This window comes from Acipenser ruthenus, unplaced genomic scaffold (assembly GCF_902713425.1).
Source record: "Acipenser ruthenus unplaced genomic scaffold, fAciRut3.2 maternal haplotype, whole genome shotgun sequence".
Classification (NCBI taxonomy): Eukaryota; Metazoa; Chordata; class Actinopteri; order Acipenseriformes; family Acipenseridae; genus Acipenser; species Acipenser ruthenus.
This window is the reverse complement of record NW_026708843.1, coordinates 198,066-214,824: the sequence shown is the minus strand read 5'-3', so window position 1 is coordinate 214,824 and position 16,759 is coordinate 198,066. Positions and strand designations below refer to the sequence as shown.

Below are 16,759 nucleotides of genomic sequence, written 5' to 3'. Positions count from 1 at the left end.
TTATGGATTTTCTTGGTGTTACTGCATCTTGTAAAGCGCTTTGTGATGGAGGTCCGCTATGAAAGGCGCTATAGAAAATAAAGATTGATTGATTGATTGATTGATTGGATATGCTCTCTGGATTAATATGGCTCCAATGTTATCGATTCATATTCTAACACATTTACTGAATGTGGTGTAAAACGAAGAACTGCTATGGTATTATTATTATTATTATTATTAATAACAATAAATAAACATTTTGCATTTTGTTGTGCAGTTTTATTATATATATATATATATATATATATATATATATATATATATATATATATAAACATAATTTAGATATTTTATTTAACATCATGTAATTAAAGAAACTACCAAATAATATTGCAAAAGTCTATACCTGAAGCCATAATAATAGTATTTTAGTTAGATTTCGGAAAGGTGAAATTTTTCTATTGCTGTCAGTTTTTCGTTAAATATATGGAAATAAGTCAACATTATTAACGCAGGTTCCATTCGACTTGATGAAGCAGAAGGAGTTCATTCCACAGGGTGATGACGCAACACTATTGAGCTGTAGATCCATTCTGAAGTTTCCAATAAGGAAAAACTCATGCACCAGGTCTGCCCTCTGCTGGGGATTCCCTGCTATTGCAACTAGGTTACAGCTAGTGAAGTAACTACACATGCAGGGATGTCAAGAGTTTTTGGGAGCATACAATTGCACAGAGAAGCTCTCCATATGAGATTAATGTATATAAGGGGTGTTCGTTTCCATTTCCTAAACGTGTAAAGTGTATTATGAATAAAGCTGATGAAGTTAATAAGAGCTTGTGTTTAGTCAGCGCTCGTAAGAGCTAGGTGTTTGTTTTTGTCTGTGTGTGTGTGTGTGTGTGTGTGTGTGTGTGTGTGTTATTAAAAATAACGCATCAGCTCCTTGAACTTTCAGTCTTGTGTCCGGGTCTGTCTATTGAAGGGTGAAATTTCTTACTACTGAGAAACTGTAATCAGAGTCATTCAAAATGATTTCAAACACCAGGCAAGGGTCAGGATGCAGTGAGAAATAAATCCATCATTTGAATCAAGTAACGGAGAAGAAAGCCAGAGTTTTAGCTTTACTTCTTATGCATTCTATACAGAGCCAGATGGATCCCCAGTTTAATTTCTACGACTTTAATCTTAAATACCAGCAGGTTTTTTTTTTTGGGGGGGGGGGGGGGGTTGGACAAAATAACACACACACAAAACCCACTTGAATTAAATTCTCCAGTTTATTCATGGTTTTGTTACATCGGTGTTATATATTTTTTTCCATTTCACATGACATGGAGATGACAACATGAAGTGTGTATAAAAGCATAAAAACAAGGAAGGAACATTTTTTAATGCAATAAAAAGGGTGGGGCAGTGATCGTGTTCCTCGTGCTAGTAATCTGTATTAATCTGTGTAGGTATGCGGGCAGATGATCAGTGGAGCTGCGTTTTTACCAGAGGAATAAAGACCAGGACAAAAGATAGGATAGAGCTTCTCTGTGAAGGTGTCGGTGAAAGTGTAGATGTGAGATCTGGTCTCCACATTGTAAAAGGAGAGCTGCCCTCCCTCATAATCCAGATACACCCCCAGCTTCCGTAGCTTCTGGCTCCTGGGGAGGTGGATCTGGGGGTTGGTGAGAGCGCTGAACCGATTCTTTTCCTCGTTCCACCAAATGGTCCAGAATCCCTGCTGTGGGTTCTCAGTGATACCCCCCTTCCTCTGAGAAGACTCTCTGGTGACTCCGAGTCCCCAGCTGATCTTGTCCCCCACCTCCACCTCCCAGTAGTGTCTCCCTGAGGTGAAGCCCTCCCTGCCCAGGACATAGATAAACTCATCAAACCTCTTTGGATTGTCAGGGAGAGGTTGTCGTTTATTCCCATCTTTGACTTGTTTTCCATCCTTAGACAGGATGAGCTCGGGCTGTGCTGTATCAGGGTCCAGAGTCACGTCAACTGTGGAGCAGAGAAGATACGGTGGGTATAAAGCATGTCAGTAACATACATCCTACTCCACGGGTGTCAATACAAAACCAGAGCTATGAAAAAGAAAGTAGACAACTTTGAACTACATAACAATGAGGGGCGCAGACTACATAACAATGGGGGCAGCAGTGTGGGGTAGAGGTTAGGGCTCTGGACTCTTGACCGGAGAGTCATGGGTTCAATCCCAGGTGGGAGACACTGCTGCTGTACCCTTGAGCAAGGTACTTTACCTAGATTGCTCCAGTAAAAAAACCAACTGTATAAATGGATAATTGTATGTAAAAATAATGTGATATCTTGTAACAATTGTGAGTCGCCCTGGATAAGGACGTCTGCTAATTAATTAATTAATAAATAAATAAATAATAATAATAATGAACCCTCAATAGGAATAAAGAATGTCCTCCGTAAGTTTTGACACCATTGATTATATAGAAATAAGTAAAATTATGGTTTTACTGGCAAAAGTTGGGAAAACATCTCACTTGAAAAGTATTAAGTTGTTTTGATCATTACTGTATGACAGAAACCTGTGCAATACTAGAAACACCGCCCCTGCTGGTTTGAATTATTATTTTCCAAACTGGAGATCTTATGAAACCTCAAAGCACCTTTGCACCTCTTCAATCTTATTGAAGCTCAGAGAAGTTTGTTCCTGCTTAACAGAAATCACTGTGAAACACCGCACCCTGCTGTTAATTATTATTATTGTCCCACAGCATCTCCAGCACTATTCTGCATAACCTGAGTTATAATTATTCAATCTTATTGAATCCTACTATTGCATCTGGTGCACCAGTGATTTTGTACTGACAGCTCACATATTATTTGCACCAACCTGCTATAGTTGCTTTCATCAACTCCACCTTCCAGAATCCCTCGAGGTGGTCTTTGAGTCGAGACACAGCTTTCCTCAGAGTCCAGAAAGAGTCGTCTATGTTATCAAAGAGCTGCTGAGTAGCAGGAGGGGCGCAGACAGACTGGAAACTCTACAGGGGGAGTGTGGGAAAAAGGATTCGTCAGCCAAGCAGCACAGGGGCTGCAACACTGGGCTGAGCAGGAAAAAATCAGGGAGATCCCAGAATCTTACAGAAAGACCAGCGACCAAACTGAACACAAGCATTGACCATGCTTTGAGCTAGATAAACCCCATTGTAAAAACAAACAGCAGTGTGTTTAAAAGTCCTGATACTGAACCCCCATTCAGTGCATCTGCATCGAAACATGGTCTGACCTGCAGAAAGTGGATGTGATCCTCTGTCTCAGAAAGCTGCTCCATCTCAGCCTTCCTCTTTCTCAGCTCCTGGATCTCCTGCTCCAGTTGTTCTCTTTGCTCGTCGGCCCGACTCACTGCAGCCTTCTCTTTAGCTCCAATCAGCTCTCCCACCTCCGTCCTGATTCTCTCAATGGAGCGGATCAGCTCAGACAGGACCTGCTCGCTTTCAGCCCTTTCCTTGTGTGCAGAGAGCTAGTTAGAGGAGGGAGGGGATCAGTGACACGCCTCCCCTGACAATACCATGTCTTTGTTAGACTGTTCTCGCACTCACCTTGAGAGACTCCACAGCCTGATTCAGTCTCTCCAGCTCTTTCAGTCTCTCCTCAATGAGATTTTCTATTTCCGCCTGTCTTTTCCCCAACTCCTTCTGCACAGACAAAAACAAACAGAAAATTCATTTCTTTTCTTTTTAGTGCTTCTGAAGTTTCATTTGTTTGTGTTCTGTCACACAAAGCACAGCCATGTGAACTGTATAATAATAATAATAATAATAATAATAATAATAATAATAATAATAATAATAATAAAAATAATAATAATAATATAGATAGAAAATATGTATTAATATTATGTGTTTATTTAGCAGACGCCTTTATCTAAGGCGACTTACAGAGACTAGTGGGTGTGAACTATGCATCAGCTGCAGAGTCACTTACAATTACGTCTCACCCGAAAGACGGAGCACAAGGAGGTTAAGTGACTTGCTCAGGGTCACACAATGAGTCAGTGGGTGGGGTGGGATTTGAACCAGGGACCTTCTGGTTACAAGCCCTTTTCTTTAACCACTGGACCACACAGCCTCATACCAACTGTAAAAATGGGTAATTGTATGTAAAAATAATGTGATATCTTGTAACAATTGTAAGTCGCCCTGGATAAGGGTGCCTGCTAAGAAATAATTCATGTAAAAAAACATGGTCTGCTTGCTGCTCTTTGACAGTAAAATATTGTTTTTAGTTCACTGAAGATAGTCAAGTTCTAGTGGTTACGTTGTCTGTGATTCAATCTGTTCAGTTTGACTGGATCCACAAGTGCAGGATTGCTGAGTTTGGGGTGAATCTATTTCAAGGCAGTTTGATGGGATAGAACATCATTCAAATGAATATTCAAGAGATAACCAGCAGTTAAACATCTCATAATCCATTAGCAATAGATAAAACAACACATGCATTGCAATGTTCTCAATTTGTACTGTCAGAATGCCAGTGCGACTGGACCTATTGAATGGACTGACTCAAAATCTGGAGCACCTTCTGGACAACGTTCTAGTTAAGAAGCTATACCAGATTAGAAATACAAACTCACACAGCATAGAAATACAAACACAGCATAGAAATACAAACACAGCATAGAAATACAAACACAGCACAGAAATACAAACACAGCATAGAAATACAAACACAGCATAGAAATACAAACACACACACAGCATAGAAATACAAACACAGCATAGAAATACAAACACACACACACAGCATAGAAATACAAACACAGCATAGAAATACAAACACAGCACAGAAATACAAACACACACACACAGCATAGAAATACAAACACACACAGCATAGAAATACAAACACAGCATAGAAATACAAACACACACACACAGCATAGAAATACAAACACAGCATAGAAATACAAACACACACACACAGCACAGAAATACAAACACAGCACAGAAATACAAACACACACACAGCATAGAAATACAAACACAGCACAGAAATACAAACACAGCATAGAAATACAAACACAGCATAGAAATACAAACACAGCATAGAAATACAAACACAGCACAGAAATACAAACACAGCATAGAAATACAAACACAGCATAGAAATACAAACACAGCATAGAAATACAAACACAGCATAGAAATACAAACACAGCATAGAAATACAAACACACACAGCATAGAAATACAAACACAGCATAGAAATACAAACACACACACACAGCACAGAAATACAAACACAGCATAGAAATACAAACACAGCATAGAAATACAAACACAGCATAGAAATACAAACACAGCATAGAAATACAAACACAGCATAGAAATACAAACACACACACACAGCATAGAAATACAAACACAGCACAGAAATACAAACACACACACAGCATAGAAATACAAACACAGCATAGAAATACAAACACACACACACAGCACAGAAATACAAACACACACACAGCATAGAAATACAAACACAGCACAGAAATACAAACACAGCACAGAAATACAAACACAGCACAGAAATACTAACACAGCATAGAAATACAAACACAGCATAGAAATACAAACACAGCATAGAAATACAAACACAGCATAGAAATACAAACACAGCACAGAAATACAAACACACACACACAGCATAGAAATACAAACACAGCATAGAAATACAAACACAGCACAGAAATACAAACACACACACACAGCATAGAAATACAAACACAGCATAGAAATACAAACACAGCACAGAAATACAAACACACACACACAGCATAGAAATACAAACACAGCACAGAAATACAAACACAGCATAGAAATACAAACACAGCATAGAAATACAAACACAGCACAGAAATACAAACACACACACACAGCACAGAAATACAAACACAGCATAGAAATACAAACACACACACAGCACAGAAATACAAACACAGCATAGAAATACAAACACAGCATAGAAATACAAACACACACACACAGCATAGAAATACAAACACAGCACAGAAATACAAACACACACACAGCATAGAAATACAAACACAGCATAGAAATACAAACACAGCATAGAAATACAAACACAGCATAGAAATACAAACACAGCACAGAAATACAAACACACACACACAGCATAGAAATACAAACACAGCATAGAAATACAAACACAGCACAGAAATACAAACACACACACACAGCATAGAAATACAAACACAGCATAGAAATACAAACACAGCACAGAAATACAAACACACACACACAGCATAGAAATACAAACACAGCACAGAAATACAAACACAGCATAGAAATACAAACACAGCATAGAAATACAAACACAGCACAGAAATACAAACACACACACACAGCACAGAAATACAAACACAGCACAGAAATACAAACACAGCATAGAAATACAAACACACACACAGCACAGAAATACAAACACAGCATAGAAATACAAACACAGCATAGAAATACAAACACACACACACAGCATAGAAATACAAACACAGCATAGAAATACAAACACAGCATAGAAATACAAACACAGCATAGAAATACAAACACAGCATAGAAATACAAACACAGCACAGAAATACAAACACAGCACAGAAATACAAACACACACACAGCACAGAAATACAAACACAGCATAGAAATACAAACACAGCATAGAAATACAAACACACACACACAGCATAGAAATACAAACACAGCACAGAAATACAAACACACACACAGCATAGAAATACAAACACAGCACAGAAATACAAACACAGCATAGAAATACAAACACAGCATAGAAATACAAACACAGCACAGAAATACAAACACAGCACAGAAATACAAGCACAGCATAGAAATACAAACACACACACACAGCACAGAAATACAAACACAGCATAGAAATACAAACACAGCATAGAAATACAAACACAGCATAGAAATACAAACACAGCATAGAAATACAAACACAGCATAGAAATACAAACACACACACAGCATAGAAATACACACACAGCATAGAAATACAAACACACACACACAGCACAGAAATACAAACACAGCACAGAAATACAAACACACACACAGCATAGAAATACAAACACAGCACAGAAATACAAACACAGCACAGAAATACAAACACAGCACAGAAATACAAACACAGCATAGAAATACAAACACAGCATAGAAATACAAACACAGCATAGAAATACAAACACACACACACAGCACAGAAATACAAACACAGCATAGAAATACAAACACAGCATAGAAATACAAACACAGCACAGAAATACAAACACAGCACAGAAATACAAACACAGCACAGAAATACAAACACAGCACAGAAATACAAACACAGCACAGAAATACAAACACACACACAGCACAGAAATACAAACACAGCATAGAAATACAAACACAGCATAGAAATACAAACACAGCATAGAAATACAAACACACACACACAGCATAGAAATACAAACACTGCATATAAATACAAACACACACACACACAGCATAGAAATACAAACACAGCATAGAAATACAAACACACACACAGCATAGAAATACAAACACAGCACAGAAATACAAACACACATAGAAATACAAACACAGCATAGAAATACAAACACAGCACAGAAATACAAACACAGCACAGAAATACAAACACAGCACAGAAATACAAACACAGCACAGAAATACAAACACAGCACAGAAATACAAACACAGCATAGAAATACAAACACAGCATAGAAATACAAACACAGCACAGAAATACAAACTCATACATTGCACCCACCTCTTTCTCCGCCCTCTCTTTTGCTGGTCTAATATAACAGTGTAAAAAAAACCGAAATATTTTGCAATTTAACATTAACTGTTGGTCAAATAAGATTTCAAAATTTAGGAGCATTATTTGCATAATAACTCTAGAGAAAATGATCAATTTTGATTGAATGTGACAAGACTATTTTTTCTGCTTTAATAAATATTATGTTTAAATCGTGAAATGTCTTGGAAAATAGCTATTTTTGCACCGTGAGATGCCGCGAAATAAGATATTTTGTCACTTGAGAAAGAAACTCGGCTTTTTTTTTACAGACGCATACCTGTTTCTCCGCTCTCCCTTCCTCTGCTAGGATAGCAGCGTGGGTGTGGTGATCTTTGAGAGTACACGTCATGCAGATACAGCTCTGATCGGTTCTGCAGTAAAGCTCCAGCAATCTCTGGTGCTGTTTGCAAAGCTTCTGCTCCAAATCTCTGAGAGGCTGGACCAGCGCGTGCCTCTTCAACCACGCGGTCTCGTAGTGTGGCTGCAGGTGCGCTTCGCAGTACGAGCCCCGGCACGTCAAACACGACCTGACCGCTCCGCGCTTTAACTCGGTGGGGCAGAAATCACAAGGCACGTCTCCGAGCTCAGCAGAGACAGGAGCGGGAGCGGGGGGTTCCCTTAATAAAATAACATGGAAAACAACGCGTTCAAGCATTTTAAAACACCAACGGGACTTCATATTGACAATGCAGTGTATGTAATGCAGTATATCGAGTACAAGGTCCTGCAGAAATCGTGTGAATGAATCCCTTTGAAATGTTAAGCATGCATTACACATTAAATGGTAATAAATGGTCCATTCATTTTTTTAATGTTAAAATGAACACCAGGTTTAAAATCTATTCAAAATCACCAAATGAAAAATACACATTACATTTTAAACACACAGAGATATTTCAAACAAAGCTTCCAACGCAACACACGCGATGTGGGCTCCGCTTTGTTCCAACACAGTATCAGAACTGAAGTAGTTTGGAGAGGCTGTCATTGCGCGCCAAAATTACAAACAGCGCGCCTATTTCGAGAATATATTTTCTTTAGTACTATCAGAGGGCTATAGCACAGGTACAGTACATACCTTTTCGAGTCGAGTCCTCTCGTTTTCTTCAATTCCTCCACCAGTTCGTTAAGGACGTTGCTTTTGCGCAGAACGGGCCTGGGAGTGAAAGTCTCCCGGCACTGGGGGCAGCTGTAGTCGCCGGTTTGGTCACTCAGGTCCCAGTAGCTCCCGATGCAGTCCAGGCAGAAGCTGTGTCCGCACGGAACGGTTCCGGGCTCGGTGAAGAGGTCCAGACATATGGAGCAGGAGAACTTCTCCTCTGGAGACGCCGCTGTCGCCATCGCTGCTGTCCGTCAGGGAGAAAGCTGGAGAAACGAAACTTAAAACTCCGGGAAGTCAGACTAGCGGAGCTATGAAATGAGCGCGCAAAGGCGCACAGCGAGGCGGGCTTTGGCAACAGAACAACCACCGTCTGGTGCTGCCAGTATTACTCACAGCTGAGTCATTCTTTAACACAGGTTATTATTATTATTATTATTATTATTATTATTATTATTATTATTATTATTATTTGTCAGGCGCCTTACACAAGTGTCACAGGGCAGTACAGAGTTAAAATACAGGGAGACTCTGTGGTCCAGTGGTTAAAGAAACGGGCTTGTAACCAGTAGGTTAAAATCCCAGCTCAGCCACTGACTCCCTGTGTGTGTGTGACCCTGAGCAAGTCACTGAACCTCCTTGTGCTCCGTCTCTCGGTGAGACGTTGTTGTAAGTGACTCTGCAGCTCATGCATCCTTCACACGCCCTAGTCTCGTATCTTGTAAAGCGCGTTGTGATGGTGATCCACTATGAGAGGCGCTATATAAAATAAAGATTATTATTATTATTACAATGCAAGATTCATATTTAAACACAGTGCAGTTTACAGGAAGTGTAAATTATATCACTAAAGTACAATATGAAATAAGATGCATGATAGATTTTTATAAACTGAAGTGTAATTAATTTGCATAAAATTCAAACGAGTATATGAAACTATAATTGCATGATTACAGAACATACATTTACAAAATCACATTGAAATGACCTCTCTAAATTTACTTTTTTCTTTGTTTTCTCTCTCTGTCCTGAGGTACTTTGCTTTATTATTGTGTTCTATTAAATGTATCTTCTCTTGTTTCTCCGTGTCTCCTGAAACGCGCATCTGTTTTTGATTTTCTCTCACTACCTTTCAATCCCACCTGTCCATTGACTGACATCCTGAAATGACGTAAAAACTGTCATTTACGTCATTAACATAGAGGTGTCTCGTTTAAATACTGAATAGTTATCCCGCCACCTTTCTGTAAATTGCACCCATTCCAGCTGTGGGAAAAGTTTTTAATTTTATAATGGAAACAACGTTCGGGATAAGAGTTGTGATGAAACGGACGGAGCCAGCGAGTTTCGGACTGTCGGGAGACACTTTTGATAATCAGGGCCATCATATCTATGCTGGGTTGCAATGCAGACTTTTACAGGGACTCTCTGTGCCGCTCTGTGTGACACCGACACGGAGTTCAGCTCAGATTAAATTCTTACACACATTCGTGTCTCCGTGTGCCTGCTTGCTCAGAATATTTTATATCATGGAAGGTAGGCACGTGTATATGACAATGTCATATTTATATTGAATTACGTTGTTTTTTATTTACAATAGGTTTGTCACATTGATAGCAAACGGTATGCGCTTCCCTGTGGAGTTTTTCAAGTCTTTACATCCCAACATTGAAAACAATTGATGCAAACAGAGGTCGAACACCATAGTAACAGATCGTAGATCAAATTCCCATTCTTTATTCTGTACTATTTAAAAAGAACACAGTTAATAACAAAGCCACGTTTTGTCCAGACGGTCTTCCCCAGTCTGTAGTGAATAGACACGCCTCCTCACCATTACACACCTTACCACGTGACCTCAATGAGCTCATTAACGAGACAATCATTGAAAAACCCGCAATTCAAATATTCAGCATCACAAAGCGCAAACAGTGCTATTAAAACACAATACAAATATTTCAAAACATCCATCCTTCAGACTTCATTTTAATTTATGATCACACATTTCAATATTATCTTATTTAAAATTAGATTTGATTCTATGTTCACAATATCAATAATCTATCAGTATTACAAGATATCAATAGCTGCCCCAACCCAAGTCAATTCAGTGCTATATAAAGCACTGTGTGTATAGATATAGCATCACTTCATAGATTGAACACATCGCTGCATTTCCCAGTAGAAGTATCCAAGCATGCATCTATCAGGGAGAAAACAGCTGAAGCCGTGTTCTGCATTCAGTCCTGTAGGACTCAGAGTCTCCAATGTAAAAATCCACAGTCTTTCCATCCCACATCATCCTTCATGGGAAGTGTACAACACTGGAGAGCAACAATGCAGTGCGATAGCTATCTATCTATCTATCTATTTATACAATCTGCCTTTACCTGGCTGTGATCTGCTGGGAGCTGGTCTGGTGAATCCTAACTGTCAGACAGCCTTGCGCGTTCCATTCACATCACGTGACAGCGTGACCTTTCAACTCTGCCAGCCCCGCCCACTCTACATTTATATAGACTTGAATGGAGTGAGGACGGCAGTCCAGCGCCCGGCTGTTAGGATTCTCCAGACGAGATCACAGCAGCTCACAGCCAGGTAAAGACGGATCTAAAATGATAAGAACTCGATATTGGAGGAGCTGCAGAACCCAGAAGCACTCAGAATGACTGAAGCACAAACAGCGTGTATTAATAAGAGAAAGAGATTACAATCACCTCTGAAGATCTCTATTCTTGAATAAATGCTGTTAAAAATAAACTAGAATAAACTGCTTTAAAAGTTTTTTTTTTGGTTTGGTGAATTTAGCACTATAGGAAGGTGAGGGACAATAGCTCTTGCTACACAAGGCTGGTGTCACACAAAAATGGGTCCCCTGTCGTACTGTACAGTAAATTATATTTATTCATCCATGCAGGCTCTCAAAAAAAATCTCCCATGATGGGAGACTACATTTGGGGGCTGATTCCTGAAAGTGATTTACAGTATAATCGTAAATCTCGAAAAACTACTCACTTCTAAATCTTTTGTAGTAATTTTTGTATTACTTTAGTATAAATACATGTTAATTTGGATTCATATGTTGTTTTTTTCTGACTTTATGTGAACGAAAAGACACAAATTCGCCTGTTTTCTCATTGGAAATAGGTAAATTTCAAAATATCACTGTCCTGGTCACAAAAGCAAAGTTTGTGGGGAATAATAGCCATTTTCTATACTTTTGAGGCATAAGCAATTAGGAAATAACACTTACTACCCAGGAACAAAAATTGTGTTACATAGTGTAATTCATTTTACACAGAGTAACACTCCCACCTAGTGGACACAATGGGTAGATTTTTTTTAATTATTATTTAGTAATGTATTAGTATTTTTTTTATTATTATTATAAATACTAATTTTTTGTGCTGAAGTCGATTTCATTCTCTCGGATTAGTTTTTTTCTTTAAAATATCTGCATTTCTCAAAGAAAAAGTATAAAAACAAGGAACCAAAATATCTTCAACATAAGAAAAGGGGAGCCTGTGATCATGTTCCTCGTGCTAGTAATCTGTATTAGTCAGTGCAGGTATGCGGGCAGATGATCAGTGGAGCTGCATTTTTACCAAAGGAATAAAGACCAGGAGAAAACAGTGGATAGAGTTTCTCAGTGAAGGTGTCAGTGAAAGTGTAGATGTGAGATCTGGTCTCTTCATTGTAAAAGGAAAGCTGCCCTCCCTCATAATCCAGATACACCCCCAGCTTCCGGGGCTTCAGGCTCAGGGGGAGGGGAGTCACGGGTTCAGTCGCAGCATAGAACTGACTGCCCACACAATCCCACCTAACAGTCCAGAATCCTTTCTGGGGGTTCTCAGTGATACCCCCCTTCCTCTGAGAAGACTCTCTGGTGACTCCGAGTCCCCAGTGTATCTTCTTCCCCACCTCCACCTCCCAGTAGTGTCTCCCTGAGGTGAAGCCCTCCCTGCCCAGGACACAGATATGTGTATCAAATCTCTTTGGATTGTCAGGGAGAGGTTGTCGTTTATTCCCATCTTTGACTTGTTTTCCATCCTTAGACAGGATGAGTCTGGGGTGTGCTGTATCAGGGTCCAGAGTCACGTCCACTGTGGAGAAGAGAGTGGGGGTAAAACATATACAATATAACACACTGAACATGTCAGATACAAACATCCTACTCCACAGATATAAACACAAAATCTGAGCCGTCAGGAACATGGAAAAGAGCGCTTGGAAAAATGGAAAATATACTCAGTGCTGCAGAAATTCCTTGTCAAGTTTTCACAGAATTGGATTGGCGATTCTCCAGAGAGAAGTTAGTCTTGTATTCTCGCTGCAGATAAAAACGGACCCCTCGTGAAACGCCTAGTGTTCTGATTATGTGTCTGAGAGTGGAATGGAGAAAGGTGTTACTGTACTACAGACAGTATGATAACTAAAACATTGGAACGTGTTGTTTTCATATTGTGGCCCTTCTGAAAACACAAAACATCTCTCACGATATTCTTCATAAATTCACTTAAAATGATCTGATCTTCAAAAATAAGAAATCTGAAAGCAGAAATCAAACTAATGCTGTTTAAATAATAATAATAATAATAATAATAATAATAATAATAATAATATCTATAACTGCATCTGGTACTATGCAGCTCACATATTTATTGTACCAACCTGCTATAGCTGCTTTCATCAACTCCACCTTCCAGAATCCCTCAACATGGTCTTTGAGTCGAGACACAGCTTTCCTCAGAGTCCAGAAAGAGTCGTCTATGTTATCAAAGAGCTGCTGAGCAGCAGGAGGGGCGCAGACAGACTGGAAACTCTACAGGGGGAGTGTGGAGAAAAGGATTCATCAGCCAAGCAGCACAGGGGCTGCAACACTGGACTGAGCAGTTGGGGAGGTCTTTCAGTGTGTACAGGAAATAATCAGGAGGACCCCAGAATCTTACAGAAACACCAGCGACCAAACTGAACACAAGCATTGACCGTGCTTTCAGCTAGATAAACCCCATTGTAAAAACAAACAGCAGTGTGTTTAAAAGTCCTGATACTGAACCTCCATTCAGTGCATCTGCATTGAAACGTGGTCTGACCTGCAGAAAGTGGATGTGCTCCTCTGTCTTAGAAAGCTGCTCCATCTCAGCCTTCCTCTTTCTCAGCTCCTGGATCTCCTGCTCCAGTTGTTCTCTTTGCTCGTCGGCCCGACTCACTGCAGCCTTCTCTTTAGCTCCAATCAGCTCTCCCACCTCCGTCCTGATTCTCTCCATGGAGCGGATCAGCTCAGACAGGACCTGCTCGCTTTCAGCCCTTTCCTTGTGTGCCGAGAGCTAGTTAGAGGAGGGAGGGGATCAGTGACACGCCTCCCCTGACAATACCATGTCTTTGTTAGACTGTTCTCGCACTCACCTTGAGAGACTCCACAGCCTGATTCAGTCTCTCCAGCTCTTTCAGTCTCTCCTCAATGAGATTTTCTATTTCCGCCTGTCTCTCCCCCAGCTCCTTCTGCACAGAACAAGATGGGCAGAAACAGATACACAGCGATGCAATATTACTGAAGCAATATTGACAATGCAGTGTATGTAATGCAGAATATCGAGTACAAGGTCCTGTAGAAATCGTGTGAATGAATCCCTTTGAAATGTTAGGCATGCATTACACATTAGATGCTAATAAAAGTTACATTCATTTTTGCAAACCATAAAATGCACACCAAGTTTTGAAATACTGTAGCGTGCACGGGGTATGGGTCAGGGATGATAGTGACGCAATCTAAACATGACGACATAAGCCTGATATCTGCTCCTGTTTTGTACAGCGGGATCGGCGCTATGCTTCAAAGCGGGAGGTCCCGGGCTCGCGTCAGACCTCCGCCAAAGTTAGAAACAGAGCGCCTATTTTGAGAATATATTTTCTTTAGTACTATCAGAGGGCTATAGCACAGGTACAGTACATACCTTTTCGAGTCGAGTCTTCTCGTTTTCTTCAATTCCTCCACCAGTTCGTTAAGGACGTTGCTTTTGCGCAGAACGGGCCTGGGAGTGAAAGTCTCCCGGCACTGGGGGCAGCTGTACACGCCGGTTTGGTCACTCAGGTCCCAGTAGCTCCCGATACAGTCCAGGCAGAAGCTGTGTCCGCACGGAATGGTTGCGGGCTCAGTGAAGAGGTCCAGACACACGGAGCAGGAGAACTTCTCCTCTGGAGACGCCGCTGTCGCCATCGCTGCTGTCCGTCAGGGAGAAAGCTAGAGAAACGAAACTGAAAACTGCAGGAAGTCAGACTAGCGGAGCTATGAAATGAGTTCACAAACTGCGCAGCGAGGCGGGGTTTGGCAACAGAATAACAACCGTGTCGTGCTGCTGTGTGTCTTAAATGAAGTGAAAATGGAGATTAAACACCGGCCACCAAACAGAGACTGAATGTTGAGTTTGTTTCAGACAGGACGCTGTTTGATCGAGCCAGACCTTCTCTCCTTCACTTGCGCGCTGTTAAAACTATGCGTTGTAGATCAAATAAATAAATAAATAAATAAATAAATAAATAAATAAATAAATAAATAAATAAGAGCACGTGTCCTGCTGCTGTCTTTCAGGGGGCGTGTCAGCTGCAGGTTCTTTTCATTTTAACCCCATAATCGCCAACTGGCCACATACAGAATAGCGAGTCTATCCCTATCACATTTTGAAAGCTGATATTGTCTATTTGCTATCTACAAAGCCCACCCTTCATCCTTGTTGTGCTATTTCTTTGAAACACAACCTTTACACCGCGGTCAGTGTTTGCATTTTTGTGTGTGTGTGTGTGTGTGGTTGATACAATAACATCATTGAAGAATATATGAAGAATATATTATTATTATTATTATTATTATTATTATTATTATTATTATTATTATTATTATGGCAGCAGTGTGGAATAGTGGTTGGGGCTCTGGACTCTTGACCGGAGGGTCGTGGGTTCAATCCCAGGTGGGGGACGCTGCTGCTGTACCCTTGAGCAAGGTACTTTACCTAGATTGCTCCAGTAAAAACCCAGCTGTATAAATGGGGAATTGTATGTAAAAATAATGTGATATCTTGTAACAGTTGTAAGTCGCCCTGGATAAGGGCGTCTGCTTTTATTATTTTTATTATTATTAGTTATTACAAAGTATCACACGCGTAGTTCATTGTGTGCGTGTGTATTCTGCCATTGCCCATTACAAAGTTACTCTGTGTTCCAAAAAATGCACCTGTAACTATTTTTCTTCGGGGGTAATTGCTGAAGTGGCGTGATCAGGACTGCACCCCAACTCCTGTAAGCAGGGGTCCCGTGAACGCTGACCCGTTTCAAGCGGTCTCGTTTTTCTATACCTTGTATGCGCCTGCACGATTTTGTTCAGAGGCGCGTTATTCCAGTTTCTTAAAACGCCGACTTGTTTACTGTCCCGGCTCTTGTACATTCACTGAAGGTTGTGTTTAAAATCGGACGAGACAGCGGAAAAGGCTGAAGTCTGTCAGTAGTGATTTATTTAACTAGACATCAACGAAAACCTACTCGCCAGCTGTTAATTTACTAATCACACGGTTTGTAAAAACTGATTCCAATTCTACATATATTTATTTCTTAGCAGACGCCCTTATCCAGGGCGACTTACAATTGTCACAAGAGATCACATTATTTTTTACATACAATTACCCATTTATACAGTTGGGTTTTTACTGGAGTAATCTAGGTAAAGTACCTTGCTCAAGGGTACAGCAGCAGCGTCCCTCCACCTGAGATTGAACCCACAACCCTCCGATTAAGAGTCCAGAGCCCTAACCACTACTC

General features: G+C 40.2%; 2 protein-coding genes across 3 annotated transcripts; both read right to left on the bottom strand.

Annotated features, from left to right (window-relative positions):
- Window positions 1-1,250: 1,250 nt before the first annotated feature.
- On the bottom strand, window positions 1,251-9,301 carry LOC117968749 (E3 ubiquitin-protein ligase TRIM39-like). 2 transcript variants are annotated; one of them, XM_059021862.1, is made up of 6 exons: window positions 8,930-9,301; window positions 8,129-8,468; window positions 3,552-3,647; window positions 3,239-3,472; window positions 2,843-2,993; window positions 1,251-1,974 (listed from the first exon to the last, which is right to left on the bottom strand). In XM_059021862.1, exons 1-6 carry the CDS (start codon window positions 9,190-9,192, stop codon window positions 1,427-1,429), a joined length of 1,632 nt encoding a protein of 543 aa, XP_058877845.1. In that variant the 5' UTR covers window positions 9,193-9,301; the 3' UTR covers window positions 1,251-1,426. The 2 variants fall into 2 exon arrangements, with proteins under 2 accessions (XP_058877845.1, XP_058877846.1); XM_059021863.1 differs by lacking the exon at window positions 8,930-9,301 and adding an exon at window positions 8,726-8,746.
- Window positions 9,302-10,664: 1,363 nt separating this feature from the next.
- On the bottom strand, window positions 10,665-15,502 carry LOC117963014 (E3 ubiquitin-protein ligase TRIM39-like). Its single transcript, XM_059021857.1, has 5 exons — window positions 14,905-15,502; window positions 14,357-14,501; window positions 14,044-14,277; window positions 13,622-13,772; window positions 10,665-13,176 (listed from the first exon to the last, which is right to left on the bottom strand). Exons 1-5 carry the CDS (start codon window positions 15,165-15,167, stop codon window positions 12,506-12,508), a joined length of 1,464 nt encoding a protein of 487 aa, XP_058877840.1. The 5' UTR covers window positions 15,168-15,502; the 3' UTR covers window positions 10,665-12,505.
- Window positions 15,503-16,759: the final 1,257 nt, after the last annotated feature.

Bases quoted from the DNA above. Each gene is read 5' to 3' on its own strand.
- LOC117968749 (XM_059021862.1), bottom strand. From the start codon at position 9,192: ATGGCGACAGCGGCGTCTCCAGAGGAGAAGTTCTCCTGCTCCATATGT. The intron at 3,473-3,551 runs GTGAGTGCGAGA...TCCTCTAACTAG, and splicing joins AGGCTGTGGAGTCTCTCAAG to CTCTCTGCACACAAGGAAAG. The intron at 2,994-3,238 runs GTCAGACCATGT...CTCCCCCTGTAG, and splicing joins ATCACATCCACTTTCTGCAG to AGTTTCCAGTCTGTCTGCGC.
- LOC117963014 (XM_059021857.1), bottom strand. From the start codon at position 15,167: ATGGCGACAGCGGCGTCTCCAGAGGAGAAGTTCTCCTGCTCCGTGTGT. The intron at 14,278-14,356 runs GTGAGTGCGAGA...TCCTCTAACTAG, and splicing joins AGGCTGTGGAGTCTCTCAAG to CTCTCGGCACACAAGGAAAG. The intron at 13,773-14,043 runs GTCAGACCACGT...CTCCCCCTGTAG, and splicing joins AGCACATCCACTTTCTGCAG to AGTTTCCAGTCTGTCTGCGC.